The sequence below is a fragment of the Corvus hawaiiensis genome, chromosome 4 (genome assembly GCF_020740725.1).
Source record: "Corvus hawaiiensis isolate bCorHaw1 chromosome 4, bCorHaw1.pri.cur, whole genome shotgun sequence".
In the NCBI taxonomy this organism is placed as follows: Eukaryota; Metazoa; Chordata; class Aves; order Passeriformes; family Corvidae; genus Corvus; species Corvus hawaiiensis.
This window is the reverse complement of record NC_063216.1, coordinates 73,241,334-73,258,675: the sequence shown is the minus strand read 5'-3', so window position 1 is coordinate 73,258,675 and position 17,342 is coordinate 73,241,334. Positions and strand designations below refer to the sequence as shown.

General features: G+C 45.1%; 1 protein-coding gene across 9 annotated transcripts in view; it reads right to left on the bottom strand.

The window, feature by feature from the left end:
- FRMD4A (FERM domain containing 4A) overlaps positions 1-17,342 on the bottom strand; it is a 362,726-nt gene that overhangs the window by 168,308 nt on the left and 177,076 nt on the right. The window contains exon 1 of one of the 9 annotated variants that reach the window (XM_048302653.1): positions 10,914-11,408. The exons of 7 other annotated variants lie outside the window; for them this stretch is intronic. In XM_048302653.1, coding sequence (XP_048158610.1) covers positions 10,914-11,072 — 159 coding nt within the window. In that variant the 5' untranslated portion in view covers positions 11,073-11,408. Of the gene's footprint in view, positions 1-10,913; positions 11,409-17,342 lie in introns of those variants that run through there. One more of the 9 variants, XM_048302652.1, reaches the window with a different exon arrangement.

Sequence of the window (17,342 nt, the reverse complement as noted above, 5' to 3'; positions counted from 1 at the left end):
GGCAAATTCATCTGTCCTGGTCACCCTCAGGATCGTGACCTAATGACAGCACTGGTTTCCTGGTCACTATTGACAGCACTGGTGGGAGGGACTTTTTGTGCATGAACGTTCTGCTTTATGTACAAACTCCAAGATGAGATGAATCACAGGAATGAGTTTATGCTTCTTAAACCATCCATGGGTAAGTATGTGATTAGTTTTGTGTTTATACATTCTCCCACTCGAGATGGCAGTGGGTTATTCCTTGGAGCCAGGACCCAAGGCCTAATTCCTTGTGGTTGGTTTTGTGTTCACAGGGGGATCATCCCCATGGCTTATCCCTGTGACACGACTCCTTTGCAAAACCAATGGCAGCACTTGAACCTGGAGCTTTCACATCAAGGCCACCCACCCAAACCCTTACAACCCAGAGCTGTAAGCCAGTGCATGGACAGCATCTCCAGGCTGTGCTGACTCTGAAGCCTTTTGCTGAGGCTGGGTAATGAAGGCCATAGATGGGAATGACTTTGGGCAGGATGACCCTGCACAAAGGGCTCCTCACCCATGCCAGGACATCCAGGCACCGCGGTGCACGATAACATGAAGGAAAATCCTCGGGGTGCAGCCCCCTCCCAGGTTGCACAGATGATGGCTGTTTACACTGGCTCTTTCACAGGAATTCAGGATCTCAGTTCTGTGCTATATTTAGGCTGCAAAACTACTGATATTTTTTTGGTTGTTGGCCTTTGACACACAAGTGTATTTTCTGAGAGGAAAAATTTCAGCTCTTGACTAAGTGGTGGGAAAATACAACCCCCAGAAATGTTAAATTTTCTAAAACTGGAGCCAGGAGTTAGGAGCTGACAAGGGGAGTTTACATTATAAATACAGTCTGTTGGCTGAGCCAAATGTTTAAGGCAGCCTGGTGTCAGAGACCCAGGGCCTGGGCTAGCAGGACTCAGCTGGCTCCTGACACTTAGGACATCCTGATTATTTACATTTCAGCTTTTACCATAAGAGGAAGGAGAGCTGTTAAGAGCTGATTATCATGGGATGAAGAGGAAAGAAGTTGAAACTGGGACACAGTCCGTTACTGAAACATGTTGTCTGCAAAGCAACAGCTTGTGTTTAGGAAAAAAGAAGTAAAAATGTCCCACTTCCAGATTCCTGGTCTGAGTGTGTTGCAGGACTGGGATCCAAGGGGAAAAGATTTCCGTGAAAATGGCTTGAATGAAAGAATCCCTTTGTAGGAGGTTATGACTGATAAATCACAAGAATGTTTGTGATATGATATAATAGTGGCAATTAAAAGACATTTCAGATGACGAATGCCTGAGAATATGCGATGTAGTGAACTTCCCAGAACCTCTCTTTTCTGAGATGAACACTGGCTCTATTCTCACTTTAATTAGAAATTACCCAACTCCTGTGCTGCTTATTCCCCTTCCTCCTTCGCTACCTCCTCATCCCAGTGGCTGCTCTGATATAATTTGTCTGGCATAAACTGTTTCTCATTTGCAGCCTGGTTTTGCATAACCCCTGATTGATCACCTGAGGTTTTGCAAAGCCCAGCTCAGCCTTTAGCCCTGACGATACTCAAAGTTGTTGTCTCAGCTGTGGCTGTGCACATGAGGACCTGCATGAATCTAGGCTCCCGTGGCTGTGGGGCTCTAAAGAATATTAAAAAAAAACATTTGATAAAAGCAGAGGTCAACCCAAGTACAGCAACTTACAGTAACATAAGGATTCCCAGCCCTCAATCAAGTCTCTTCATCATCAGCTACCTCTTTACTGGCACGGAAGTGACTGTACAAATGTGTTAAGCCCCAGAACACAGAGGGGTTGAGATCAGGCCTCATGGAAGCAGGGCAAAGCAGGTTTGCAATGACTGTAAACCCCACTTTCCTGCCCTCCTGGAGCTTTATGAGAGCCCCTCAAGTCCCAGGGTTCAGCAGCTCCAGCAGCATAGTGACCAGTGAAGCTGGTGAGTAACTGCACACGATGGGGCTTGCAAGTTATGCAATGCTACAGACATGGGGTGACTCCTGCCAGGTGCTGGACAGACACTAATCCCCATTGGGGGGCAGATGGAAGTTCAGAGCATGCAGGAATTTGACCTTGGATAACTTTTTGTAGTTGAGACTTAGCACTGGCTGCCATGCAGAGCTCTTCTCCAGGAGCAGGGGATAGGACTGGGCTAAAACTATGCTTTGTCAGCTGTTTTGGAGTCTCAGTGGACTCACATGGTTAAAAAAAAGTTTCCTGGACTGAAAGGAGAGGAAGAAAAAAGGCAGGGTTTGAAATCCTGTAACAATTTCCCTCTAACCTGGGCTCATAAGCTTCCAGTTTAGGAAAACAATAACCCTTCTCTGCCGTGAGCTCATGAACACATGCAATCATAGGAGATTTAAGTGAATAGTCTTATAGATGAATCAAAAGGAGTGGACACTAGAAATTTAAACTTTATATTTAAACTTAAGAAGTAATTAATGTGAAAATGTTGCCTGTAGCCACTTGCAGGTGTCAGAGGTGCACAGGGTTTTATCCTCCTCAATCCAACCTGGGAGGGACAGAGGGAACGGAGGAGATGCAAGCCATCCCTCAACTTCAATGCCTTCTGGTACTTGCACTTGGATGGCCTTCACAGCCTTTGTTCTGTTTTTTTTCACTATTACAAAAGAGTCATCTTTCAAGTGCCTAATTTAGCCTGTTTTGTCCCTGAAACTCCCATTCCAAAGAGCTCCTGTTTTTCTCTAAACAACTGGATGTTGTTGGTTGGGTGTGAAGAGAGTTTCTGCAAGAGCACAGATGATTCATGGCAGCATCTTGGATGCAGCTGCAAACACAGACAGGGCAGGATTGGCTCAGTGGCACCAGTCAGCTCCACCTTTGCTCCAGGAGAACATCTGAGAGAAATGGCATCCATTGCACAAGGACTTTGGTGGCGCCTCAAAGGCATGTTACAACAGTGAAGGAAAAAGCATTTTTTCCCCATGATCATGTTCTTTTATGCAAGAGAAGAAACACATGGGAGCCTGATGGGACTGGACCTGTTCTGGGGCTACTGTGAGCCATGTATTCAAGACGGATTTCTCTTTGAGGGGGAAGGGGTTGAACCAAACAAAAATGCTCCAGGCAAAACTCCATGCTGTTTTCAATTACTTTAGAGGATTGAAGTGTTCACAAATGTCTCTCTGGGGAAGCAAAGCTCTTTACCAAAAGCAGGTTCCTGGGAGCCTGTCCCAGTACAGAGCATGTTGTGTTAACTCCAGAAGCTGAAGCTTGATGACTCAAACAGGACTGCTGGGCACTGTCCTGACAGTCGCTGACTTTCCTGCAGGTTTCCAGAATCTTCCACCCAGGCCTTGGATGACATATATTTAGTCAGAACAATATAAATGAGCTCTAGATCACAGGACTGTGGGTGTTTAATACTCGAGCATGCAGTTGGGTTTATCAGTCTCAGCTCTTTCTGGTCTCCGCACAAAGGGCTTGGCACCGCCAGGGAATGACTTCCACAAGACACCTATCTTGGAAGGAACCAGCATGGATGTATTGCCTAATTTTTGATAACTAAAGGAATACAAGATGCATCCCATCTCATGATTCTAGACACTGAGCAGAAAATAGCTAAGACTAGGAAGAAGCAGTTCAGACCTGGCTTCTGTAAACCTGGGGGATCAAAAAGTATTTCCCTTGCCTTGCTGCGAGACGCATTCCTGTTATAAGTAGGGTGAACTGCTGGAGGCTGTCTCAGCTGAGACAGATTGTATTCCCTGTGGAGAGCACAGTTTTTATCCCTTGCAGACTAAAGCAAAGATGGGACAGGAGCGCCCAAGTCACTGGTGGTGGACTTCAAGAGAGCTTGGCTTTGGGACAGACTCAAATCCACCCTGTCTAGGAACAACTCAGCATTGCTTGTGCCTGCTCAAGCTGGCGGCCTCTATAAGCTGCTCTGGCAATCCTAACCCATTTATTAGTGGAGTGGCTTTAACACTGTGAAAGACTTTGCCCATGTTCACAACTGGGGCACCCAGACTCCTCTCTCATGAACAGCCTAGAACTGCAGGTTGAGTGTTTCTCACAGGGAGGCAGGTTGGAAAAATTCACAGAGGAGCAAAACAGCACCAAGAACACCTCCTCTTTTAAGAGGCTGCTCTATTTATTGAACAAAGAAAAGTTCAGTCATGAGACTTGACCACTCAGTCTCCTCTTACCATCCCTAAAAGTTCACGTAAAGACAAATAGGAGGGTCAATGATGGTTTAAGGTCCCCCTCATTTTCTAGCAGCCCTGGACAAGCTTCAGCCCATGGGAAATACCAGAGTGTTGTGTTTGCTAATAATGAGTGAGCACAAGCCCCAGCCTGGTGCAGCTCCATGTTAGCTTTAACAGGAAGGCAGCACAGCAATTCCTGAGGTGGTTTAATGGCCCAGGTTCAGCCATTGCCCAGCACACTTCTGGAGCTTCTCCCTGTCCTCCAGGAAAGCCCTGTGTCTCTTGTCCTGTCCCACAGCTGCCTTGGGACAGTGGAATTGAAGATGAGCCCCCACAAGCTATGGAGGGGAGTAGGTGTTCGTATAGGAGGCAAAAGGGTTTTTGCCCCTCCACTGACATCAGTGCTCCCAGGGGCTATGGTGGGGCTGATGGCAGTGGCACAGATCCTACCAGATTGTCCCAGCCCTTCTCAGCCCCACAAAGGCAAGAGAAGTCTCTATCAAATGCTGGAGGCAACTTTACAGTGTGCTATAAAAATACCGGGGGGTGGGAACTTAGTGAGTGCTTCTTGTGCTTTCTCCATGGACAACTTGAATGGAAATGGCTTGAGGTTTCCCCACAGGCTCATTTTTTCTTTTTTCTGTTTGTTGGATATGGTTTCTGGCAAAAAAGAATTTTTAGCATTTGCATTTTCTCTCCCCTCTTCTCGCTGTCTAACTCTCTTTGCTTCTGTAATGAAGATGGGGTGTGAAACCCTGCAAGCCAAAAGTTCCCGAGCTGCTTTTGGAAACATGTGAGGCTCATTATCCCTTTCTGCAGCTGTGGGTGGATGATTATTTTTCCCTCTTTTTTTTGGTGTGATTTTTATTAGTTGTTGTTGGTTTGGGTGTTTTTGTTGTTTGTTTGTTTGTTTGTTTTCCCAAGAGAAGCAGTTTAAATCTCATAAATGCTTGAATATGTAGCAATAAAGTTTGAGAAGTCTCCAGGGCAGCTCCAGAGACTGTAGACTAGATCAGCAAAGAGTGCTGGGGAAAAGAAATCATAGTTGCTTCCCCACAAAAGTGGGAATTAGGCAGACTGCAAGCCTAGGGCCTGAAGCCTCCTGAACCCCAGCTGTAGCGGGGCATCACAGTGTTCTGAGAACAGAGCAGTGGCCAGAAAAGAGGCCTTCGAGCCCAGCTCCATGGGGGCACCTGTGCCCATATCAACCATTGTCCTTATGAGCAGAAAGTCAACAGCCCCACTGAAAACCCTTTTGCCCAGCACCAGAAGAGAAAGGATCTGGGTTTGCTGTCTTTACGGGAGTCAGAAACAGCTCCAGCTACAACCTGAGACTTGAATAAGGTCCTGTTCTCTCTACTTTAGTTAGTTAACTAAAGTGAATTTTGTTGGCTCTTTTCCCCTGCCCACCCAACACTCCCACATGCCTAATCCCCCATTTCCTCAGCCTTCATCGTGCTGGAGCTGACTAGATTAATGGGAAATGTTAATATGTCAGGCCTGGAAGGAAAGCAAAGAGCTGGTTGTGTTTGAATTCCACATTAATCTACTTGGTGATGAAGCGATAAATCAAAACCTGGAAATTTTGCCAATCTGAAATGATGTGTTTAACATTTCAGCCCTTTCCTTCCTCCCCCTTGCCCAACATTGCTTTGCACAGCCTTTTACAGCAGCAGGGCAGACGTGCAAAATGCTGCTTTTGCTCCTGAATCTTTAACTGTGCTTGAACATAGTAAGATGTCTTTGAGGCAAGCAGGGTGAAGAATGATGCTGAAACAAGAATGGAATTCCCAAACTGTTCCTTTTTGGGGAGGAAGACCATGTTTCCTCATACGGGTGTGGGGATGTGGGGATGTCTCAGAGTTCACTATGAAGTGGAACCAGTCTGTCCCTTTTTTGATGCACTACCCAGCAGGGTGCCAGCAAAACACCAGGTGAATGGGGGAGAAACCCCAAAGCCCTCCAGGTTAACTCCCAGTGCCCATGGCAGCTGGGGGGAAAAAACCTAGCACCCCATTGCCAGCAGTGGGAATGCTGTGGGAAACACACCTGAGGTGCATTCTTCTCAGTGAAAATTATAGGATCTGGAAAGTAGAATCACAGAATGGTTTGGGTTGGAAGGAAGCTCAAAGATCCTCTAGTTCCAACCCCCACTGCCATGGGGAGGGACACATCCCAGTAGACCAGGTTGCTCTGAGTCCCATCCAGCCTGGCCTTGAACACTTCCATGGATGGGGCATCCACAGCTTTTCTGGGCAATCTGTTCCACTGCCTCACTGCCCTAGTGAAGAATTAGTTCCCTATATCTGACAATTTCTTCCTAATAGCCAAAATTACACTTTTTGCTAAAATATAGAATATTCCATGAATTCACGTCTGCCAGCACAGCAAAAGCTCTTTCCACTTCCTCATTTTAGATTAACACCCAGCCCCTAAATTTTACAGCCCACCTCCTTCCTTAATCTCATTGCCTGTAGTTGAACATTTGGGGAGCAATGAGGTACTGCAGACAATTCTGCACTCGTGCCTATAACCTGAAATGAGTAATTTCATCTGATTGTGCCTTGGCTTCTATAGCAGTAAAATTACTTAACTGTTTTTCCAAGCACTTGGTGGATAAGAAGCAGTGTGAGAAAAGTACACAGCACTACTGTCTACAGAGAGTGAGGAATTAAATGTCTGTGAGTGGTATCTATCCTTGAGAGATGGCTCTGCATCCAGTGGTCTGCCTCTGACTTGGTAGGAGCAGTTGGTGGGAATTTAAACAGTCAAGACAAATAAACACGTTTTTACTGTAGATGTAGGTCCTGCACTGCCTAATGTTCTTTGACATTGCACAGGCATAGCCGGGGAACTAAAACATTTGTTGATGGATTTGGAGATTAAATAAATAGTGAATTATCTTCAGGATGTTAAAATGCAGAACTGACTGCCTATCCCATAATAATAAGCCAGCCCACCCCCAGTACTTCTTGAAATGTGAGTATTTCTGCAAAAGCAGGCAGTGTGTTAGTTCACAGGGCCATTTGTTTAGTAGGTCAGAGCAGTCAGACATCTGGGCATTGGTAAAAATACATCCGACAGCTCGGTGACATCTTGCACAACTGACTGTCTGAGAGCCCCGACTGGAAGTTTATTATTTGTTAATCTCCTTTTTCAAATGAATTCCGATCATGCAGTCAGAAAACCACATGGTGGATCACAAAAAACACAATTAAAACATAACAAGCATTAACTACAGTTAAAATATAGCAACTGGTGAATATTATCCCCACTGAAAACAGACCAAGGCAAAGAGGTTTGTTTCAGGCTAGGCAGACAAATGTGTCCCTGGGAATCACAGCAGACTTGGGGAAGGATTTGTTTGCTGGGAAAGAAATGCAGCCTGAGACAGATGATGGTACCTTCAGGGTACCCAAAGCCTCCAGTACTGCTCAGAGGGCCTGAGTACCAAAGCATTGCTTACAGACAGTGAAAAATGGAGTCACTCAGCATTCCTGAGACAATTCCAGTCTGGAGACCAAGAATGAGGGAACAAATTTTTGATTGTTTTAACCTATTTTATGATGACTGCAGCTCAGAGTACAGCTTGAGCAAGTCCAAGCTTCCAGTTGCTGTGTCAGATTGGATTTGAAGACTGAAGTGTTTCAGATTCCACTCTGATCACTGCAGCCAGCATCACCCCACAACTGTTATTCCATCTATCTCTGCTAATGCATTGGTGTTGATTTTCTGAGAGCAAAGAAAGCAAAGTCTCTCTAATCACACATAACGGAATTACACTGATTATGTTGATGCCTGGAACTTGGTTTTTTTCCAAGAACCCACTGTCTCTTGTATTGGCAGTAAATCTGGACTGTACTCTCTGTACAGTTTTATCTTAGATTTTACATATTTTGTAGATGGGAGAGTAGAAGGCAACTGGGAAGTTTTGGAATGTTTGTATGGTGGAGACAAAAGACTAGGGCAAGGATACAAAAAAAAAAAAAATCTGAGTCAGAGCGATACCTGAGCAACCATGATCTTGGCTGGTGGAGGAGCCGAGTTTTCCCCAGTGGTGTGTGCCCAGCAGTGTGGGTCCTGCTCAGGCAGAACCTGGCTGTGTGCTACTTTGCTCTGCTACCCCCAGCTCGCTGTCAGCAAATGGCACCAGAGGCACAGATGCACTGAGATGTGATTAACTCAAAGAAAAACACAAAACATACTTTTCAGAGTATGAAAAAGCTTGGCTTAATTATACAAAATTGACTAATAGTTCTTTTTAATGTTTCTTCTTAGGATTTTTCTGGTTCTGGTACCAGGCAGAAGTCCTACATTGATCTGCTTTGCTCTCAAGGTGCAGTAGCAACAGGGATTAATATATAGTTACAACAAAAACTAGCATTGTTAAGAGCTTATTTTCTCATCTAAATAATCAGCAGTGGAAGAAGTTTCTGTCTCTGGGAAGTGATTAAACTGTCAGGCTTTCTGTCCAAGCAATATTCTACTAAAATACCCTGCCAGCATTTAAATTGGAGGATGCTGGCTACTGGAGGAAATGCTTTTAGGATTAATATGCATAAGTGTAGAGTTAGCTATCAGCTCATGCTGGCTGCTAATAACACTGCTGCTGCTGGAACTCTGCAGTGATGAGCTATGAGATGCCTTTCCCGACAAACCTCCACCCAGCAGCAATTCTCCTGGTACCTGACCCAGCATTTGAGATCCTCTCCAAAGAATTGCAAGCTCATGGACACTGACAAATAAAGTGACGTGGTTTTACTGAGCTTTTGCAGATGTTCACAGATTCTGTCTGAGAAACAAACAACTATTCAAGTCCCTTCTGCCCTGTGAGGGTCTTTCAGGCTGCATTAATGCCTTTTTGGGTGGGAAGGGAGGCACCTTTGCTGGTCCCATCTCACTGGGGACTCTGGCAAAGAGGATAAACATGCCAGGATCATGATATAATGCCATGGGGGCCGGTTCAAGGCAGTGCATTTTGCAAAGGAAAAAGTGCACTTGTGGATGTGCTCAGTGTTCACAGCAACCTAAATCTGCTGAAAGAACACCAATCTTGGGAGTCTTCACAGGCAGTGGCATTCTCTGATGCATGGTGCATGGGCTGGAGTACATTATCTGTAATCAGAATCTGGACACATCTGTAAACAAAGTCCTTAGTTTTTGAGGATGATTTTATGCAGGTGGAGGGTAAAAATGAGGTTCAGCATTGAGCCCTCTTGCTTCCTCCTCCCCTTTCTCAGGCCCATGCGAGCTGATTGGCTTCAGGTTCAGGGTCCTAAAACAACCTGCAGAGAGAGGGTGGGGCAGCCCCACACCATAGGCAGCCTCTGCACAGACTGACCTGTGGGTTCACCCCAGCCAAGAGCCAGCACAGCCCAGGGAGGGCAGCATGGGTCACTTGGAGCCATCACAGTGGTACCTCTCAGTGGGGTTTCAAAGTCAAGCCCTGGGCTATGGGTTTGTGTTACTGGTTGTGGGCATCTTCTGGAACAAACAAATACTTAAAATAAAAATGCTGCCCATGCCTGCTGAACTCCAAGGACTATAAAATCTATTCCTGAAGTCTGCTGAAACCAGAGCATGATTTGAAGCTGGTTCAAAGTTTGCTGAAATTACTAAGAGCCCTGCCCTGGTCTCCCTCAAACCAACACATGCAATTTCTACAGGCTTTTAATCTGTTGCCTTCTGTATGACTTGGCTTCACACATGGAGACTTCCACAGCACAGGAAAAGCAAAATACCAAGTAAATGGGAGTAACAGAAAATGTCTTTTCCAAATGCAAATACCAGTCACTCCAGTGTCTGGCATTAGACAAATCTGTGGAGATGATAAATATTGTAATGGGCTTGTCCCCACAGCAGAATAAATGTGTAGCCTCAGTTGTATAAAGCTGATAAAAAAAGCAGACAGGCTGGTTGGTTTACAGTGTCATTGCAACCTGGACTCACCTATGGACTGGAATGAGTTGCTTTTCAAAGTGACATTCCATTCTAGCTCCTTCTGTGATGTTCAGTTTATTTAACCCAGTTTAATCAATCTCAAAAATACACACAGTTTATTAGAGCTGTGTCACTATACCTCAAGCTGCAAGCAGTTAGTGTAACTCTACAGAGAAGCCAGTCATCCAAGCCCCAAAGCTCTCTATACCACATAAACCATACATCAAGCAAACCAGAAATTTTAGGCAATCAGATGCCTGGGACTTTGGAAGACGAAGCAGTCAAAAGGCATTGCACAAGTCACTTAGGGATTAGTGCTACTACAGTTTAAAACCCTTTGCAAATGCCCATTTTCCACAGATTAGCTGCCTTTAGGCATCCTTTCCTCTGGGTAGATTATAAATTATTCCTGTGCAGCTGTAGGGACAGCCTGAGGATGCAGAAAAGCTAAGGTTGTACTTATGAGTATAAAGCTCAAAGAAAGGGGATACAGAAGATTGAACCTTAATTTGCTTCCACTTATTCTCCCCTGATCTGTGGGAAGGAGAGTTTGGACCTGTGTTCCACCACAGGAGACCCCATCACCATCCTCCAAATTAAAACGTCTCTCCTGCCACCCCTCCCCTCCCCACAGTGTCCCCTCTGTCCCACCACTTGTGTAGGACCCAAAGTGGTTGGTAGGAACAGAACAGGAACAGAACCCCGTGAGACTCCCAGGGGGTCTTCCCCCTGCAGCATTGGGGTTTGAGGGTCTGGCCTGGTGTTTTGTTACCCTACCTGATAAACATCTCTGGAAATGCACCATGGCTTCAGCATGAGCTGCAGGACCCTCAGGTTTCCAAAGCGGCAAGTCCTCAGAGCCCGGGACGTCAGGCTCCACACCAGGCTGTCCCAGCTGTAGAGCAGATCCTCAAAGCCAAAGAGCACAGCAGCCATACCAGCACCCTGGGTGAATCACCCCAGATTCCCTGCTCGGAGGCAACCAGCTAATCCCAAGGCGCCTTATGAACTGCAAGGTTAAAGAGTCACTGAAATTTCCATCAAAGAAGGAGAACAAAAAGCAAGGGAAAAAAATAACCAAACCACCAAACCAAAACGGACAACAAAAAGCAGCAGCCAAAATAAACTGTTTGGGGATGTGTCTTTCTCCCTTTGCATACGCCCTTCTGGATGTGGTTTCTCCCTCTGTGTATCTTCTCAAAGTGAGTCCTGTTGCACCCAAGCATGAGCAAGGAAGAGGTAAAAATACCTCCCCTGACTTAGGAAGGCATCTGCACATCCCTTGCAAAGGACTTCTTGGTAACGCTGCATCACTTCCCAGCTCTCCGCTGCAGACCCAAGAAGCAAACTCGGATCCAAAGTCATCACTTTGCATGCTCAGTCCTGGGACTCCATCCAGAGGGAAGAAAAAAGCCGCTCACTCTCCGTCTGCCAGCATTCCCAAGACATTCCACTATTGGACTTAACTCTTTCAAACACTCCCGAAGAACATCTGAGAAGGCACTTCTGCCACATGTAACATTTCATCCTTTCGTTCCGTGTGTTAACTCACCATTGCACAGTTACACTCCAGTCTTTTTCCCACCCAGCTGTCTGTTCTGGAGCCTTTTTATGTTTTGGACTCATAACAGAACTTAATCTTTACACGAGAAATAGCCAACAGTCTGAAAAGCACCTTATTTACCCAGAGGGTGATATTTTGGAAAGTTAAATGGATTAAACAATGGCCTTTTAATATCAGTCTGATTCAGTTGGTGCTGAGATATTTTTAACCCTTGGTGAGCTTGCCTTCATAAGGGTGGGTTTCATATGATCAAGGCCAGGAGAAAGTTCCAGAAGAGCTGGATGCCAAAATGCCCTTTTTGGTCTATGGATACAAAGATTCACTCCTGGTATTCCTTCCTAAAATAAGTATTGAGAAGACATCAGTTCCCTGCCTGTTTCCCTGCAGGAGCAGCTTGTCTGGGTGGAGACTTCAATGCTGTCAATATCTATGATGAGTTCAGCTGAGGGAACTGGTCCATTGAGGGTGAAAATACAACAGAAAGATGAGGATTTTGCAGTTCAGTTAAATCACCACAAAATCATGGAGTTAAGTTGCAAGACATTTTCCAAATAAATCTAATGAGTGCTACTTCCTATTTAATCACCAGGTAGAGAAACTGAAGTTGGAAGTATTTTTATCAAAGGCACAGTGCAAGCCAGTGCCCTTGGAGACAGCTACCTGTCAGTGTTATTTTTCACTCATTTTACTCTCTCTTCAGAGGAACGTGTGCAAAAAGGCCACAGAATTTGGAGGGAGCAGACAGGAGTCAGCTGGAGAATGCCTACATGGAGGCACTTCCTCGGAGGCACTTTTTGGAGGGGTAGGCAGGACAGCTTGAGCTGAAATCATGAGGGACCTGCACACACTGAACTCCTAAAACTGCTGGTTTAGCAAAGGTGAGAAGGCATCATTTCCAAAAAGCCTCAATGTCTTCCCTGATTCAACTCCCTGGATAGGGAAGGAGCAGGAATATTAATATCTGCTTGATTTTCTGAATGGTCTGTCCCACCATGACCCCATCCATAATTTGTTCTTTGAGGACTGAAGGACACGAAGCGAGCTGTGCGTCACGATAACGGCACAAGGATGCTCGTCAGCTCATTGACGGGGCAGGTGGAGGGCCAGGAAAGTACAGCTGCAAAATTCATGTTCTCAGCCTAATTGCTTCTTCAGGACTTCGTTTTCAGAGTGGCTTCATAAAATATGGTAATAAAATCATAATAATGTTTCCTTTAAACTTGTTGGGAGCTATTCATTCTGCAAAGTGCAGTTTTCCTTCCTCCTCTCCCTGTCCCTGCCTGCTTTCTTGGTGTCAAGCCTTTGCTGTAGTCTCCCTATGCTCATTCTCTCTTGGTTATTTTCCTGCCTGTAAACTCAGTAACATACTGCTTCTGTTAGCAGCAATGTAGACAAGGGACCCCAAACATCTCCATTATAAAGCCACATTTGGAAGAAAGGAATTTTATATATCTATATCTATATCTATCTATCTATCTATCTATATATATCTTACTTGACTAGACAATATTTGCCCCAGGCTACAGCCTGATACTTAAGATCTCTGCCTGGGAGCGCAAGAGAGGAAAAGAAAGAAATGTGTTTGATAAAGGAAAACAGAAGTGGGAAAAGAAACCACAGCAAGTGATTGCTCTGGGATGTGACCTAACTCCTTTGGTATTCTGGAAAGAGGAGAGGAGGGGAAATGGAGGATATACCGCAGTTTTAAAATTAGCTGCTCCATATGTGCATCAAGTCTTTCCTAACGGCTGAAAGGAGATTTTCGGCCCCTGTCCCAATTCAGTAATTACTCAACAGATGAGGGCAGCTCTGAAGGAGCCTTTTCACTTGGCTGATGACATAATCAGACTTTCTGAAAACAGTTCTCCAATGTATTTATTTAACTGATAGACTGGAGCAGTCTCCTTAGGAGTCACTTGAGTCTATAGAAGGCCCAGTGAACATTTCAGTGGATAGATTTACCTTCATGATTAGAGCAGATTGTCTGGTTTCCTGCAGAGGTTTTCCTGCTGACCAGGATACACAAAAAATACACAAAGTATTTTTTGAGAGGGTAAAAGCTGCCTGAGTACAGATTGCACACCCACCTTGCAGGACACAAGGGAATTGCAACCGTGGAGGTTTCTTGGGCGAAGATAGCCCATCCTCTCTAGAGTCAAGGGATACTCTACCAAAAGAGCTCTTTTCAAGCAAGACACCACAGAATGTGCTCTTTCTTATCCAAAATGGTCAGAAAAGGTTAGTGCAACAGGGAATAGCAGAAGAGAGGAGAAAAAATTATTGAGAATTGGCAGCTTGGCTCTTCCACTGGTGTACCATTTGAGCAATTTCTGTAAAATCATATTACAGTTTTATAAAACATGCTCAACTTCCCCTTCACTAAGGTAAATTAGGACAAAAAAAGCCCTTTGCACTCTACATAGATCTATAGAAATTTGCAGGTCTTTTCCTCTCTAATTATGTGCTGATTATTTCCCGCTGTTTCTGAGAAAATGTCAGCCAAAACATTTACTATGAAACCTCCCACATTTTACTGACAGTCCAAAGGCTGTTACTAGGTTATAAAAATAGCTCCTTACTTCCCTTGAAAAAAAGGCAAAAAACCAACCCCCCTTGAGCTGCTGTGTTGTTTCATGGGACTGTCACTGGGACTTGAAGGCTGGGGGTGGATTTCCCATCCCAAGCCCTGCAGGCATCTCCTCCTCTCTGCAGACCCTGCAAATCCCTGCCGTGCACTGGTGTAGGTGGGTGCTGCCTGCACCAGGAGCTTGAGAGACAGGTCCATGTTCACCTTTGTATATTCTGGCCTTGGAAAGAGCAGTTCAGCATCTCTCTCCAACAGGCTCTAGAGTAAACCTCTACCCACCACTTTCTGATGGGTGTGGATGTGTTTGGTTGAAAGAAGGACGTGCCGGGTGGGAGGCAGTTTCCTTTGGCTTGCTGTAGACATACCAGAAACATCCTGTTTCTGCTCCACACATGGCCCCAGTCCCTGCAGCTCCAGCCCAATGTGGTCTTTTAGGTTCTATTTCAAATTCATGGCCCTTTTTAATCTTTATTTCTCTACAATGTAAAGAGGATTAATGTTGTCAGAGCTTTGTGCCCAGAGTTCCCTTTCATGTCACAGCTTCATGCTTTCTTATGATGGAGATGCTTTCTTGAGATATTTAACTAGTTGTAATTTTCTCCTTGTGCCTTAATGGCACATCATTGTCATGTGTGATATGATGGGAACAGTTAAGGGATGTCCCACTGCCAAGTTATCAAACACATGGATAAGGAGCCACCCTTCTCCCTTCGTATGTACCCAGGCAGAGCCAGGGCACTCGGTGGGGACTTGCAGCAGTGACCTCTCTCCTGTAGCTGCACTGAACCACAGAGTTCCAAGATTTCCAAATGGTCCTTGTGCACCAGATCCACTTGAGAACCTGAGCCTCTGAGTGCCCTATTTCCACCCAAGTCAAGGTGCTGTCATTCCTCATGCTGACTCATCTGGGCTTCTCTGTCTTTCCCCTGACGTGTGACCTTGCTGCCATCCAAAGAGGGATCATGGAGGGTTTCTGTCTGTTCAGCAGGAGCTTCCCAGAGTGCAAGGACTGCATACTATTAGCTCTACTTCTTGTATTTTTGTGCTTTGTCTATATAATGAAAGCTTTGAGGGAAGGGTTTAGAAGGAACTGGGAATGGCATTTGAGTTGAAGAAGCAAATCCTGAGACCTTGAGGTCTATTATACAGCATATATGCTCTAGGCAAAGGAAACTCACCCCCAAATCTAAGACGAGTGAAAATAAAGTGTAGATGTCCACACTGGATCTGCTGAGAGCTTTGATCAGCTAACAGTTGGCTCTGCATTAATTTTGGATTGCTAAAAGATTGTGACCTCAGTCTGGCTGGGCCACGACATCTGGACAGTGATCATGCCTGAACCTTTACAGACTTGAAGAGGAGTCACCAACACCCCTAGGTGACCTCTCTGGAACTGTTAGACAAGAAGTTTTTCTTGGAAGCATCAGCCCAGAGATATGCTGCCCCATGCAAACATGATGCCTGTGCCTGCACTGCTTCAGTTACCTCCTAACTCTCACCTTCCACATGCTTCCAAAACCACAGATATGAACAGTCTCCCTGTGGCCCTCTTGATCTGCCACCACTGACAGCCCTAAAACTTTCCTGCAGAGAAAATTCAAGAAACTGAAGACTTCCCTGCTGGTTGCATTTTAGGACGAAGATTATGAGTCAGAAATCCTGGCCAATTTCCTCAAGATGTTCTCACGAGTCCATATGGCCTAAAATGTTCCATAATGAAATGAACTGCTGCTTCACAGTAATAACAGAATGAAAATTTACTATTCCAGTCATCCACCTTGATCATAACATTTCTAAAGCTCTTTGAAAATGTAAAGTGCTCTGGTAGTGCTAAATATTATCATTATGCCAACAGCAGCTCCTTCTGCGTAAGGCTGTTCGTATCCTCACTCCAGAGAGATTTTTATTGACTGGCAGAGGAGAGTGTGTCATCTCCTCAAATAATACACATTTCATTTCCTAAAGTAACTTGTGTTAGTGATTTCACAAGGTTTAAAAGTAGGTGAATCCTATAAAGCAGGGCTTGTACTTGTCCCTAATATTCCACCAGCCGAAGTGATTTTCACTTCTACTATGCAGAAACGTGAAAGAGATTGTGCAGAGATTTGCTATTCAATCCTCTTTCTCCATGGATGCCGTGGTGAATGAGTCTGCAGGAGGGGATGTAGGTCAGGACAATGTATTAAGGAAATAGTGCAGAACAGCCACAGAAAGTGAATGGTGAGATCTTAAATACGATTATTCACTTTGGAAACCCAAGCTTATGATTAACTCTGATCCTGCTGGGCACTGTAACGTCCTGTGACCGGGCTCTCCAATGAAAGCAGCACATGCTTGCACATGCCCATCACCACAAGGTTCATCTTCACCCTGCTCTCTGCTATTATGTGCAGAAATGCCCGGGAGAATTATTTTTGGCCAGAAGAAAACAGAAAAAATCACAGCCTGCCTGTGAGGCATGTATGAACAGGAAACAACCTAGAGCTCACCCAGCAGCTGAGCTGTTTTCCTTCCATGTTATTCACCAATGTCTAAAATAGCCTCTGACAAGGTTCAGGGGTGAAACAACATGAGCCTGAGACAAACCTGTGTCTGAATCTCAAACTGCAGATTGAACATGCCTGACTGCTCACAGAAGAAGTCACACACTTGTGCAGTTACACCCTTCTTGTTTCAAGCTTTTGCTTATTCCTTTGGTGACTGGAGCAAGTGTTTGCCTTTGGGGACCAGAATTAGATGATCACTAATGTCCCTTCCAACCCAAACCTTTCTATGATTCTTTATGAGAGGTTCCCCTGTTATGTATGTGTTCATATAATTTTGAATTATATATTTATCTTGTGCTCCCCACCCTTTATCAGGTGATGGTCAAGCTGTCCCAATGGCCTTGGCTGAGGGCTGTGGTTTGGAGGACACACATTTTCATGTTGCAGGTGTCCCTTAACTGGCAGTATTTGCCTGAGAGAGGAGACAAATCTGGTACCTCATGAACAGGCAGTCTGTAGTTCTGCCCTATGGCATGGTGGATAATTTAATGAAGGGCAGCCTTGCTGTC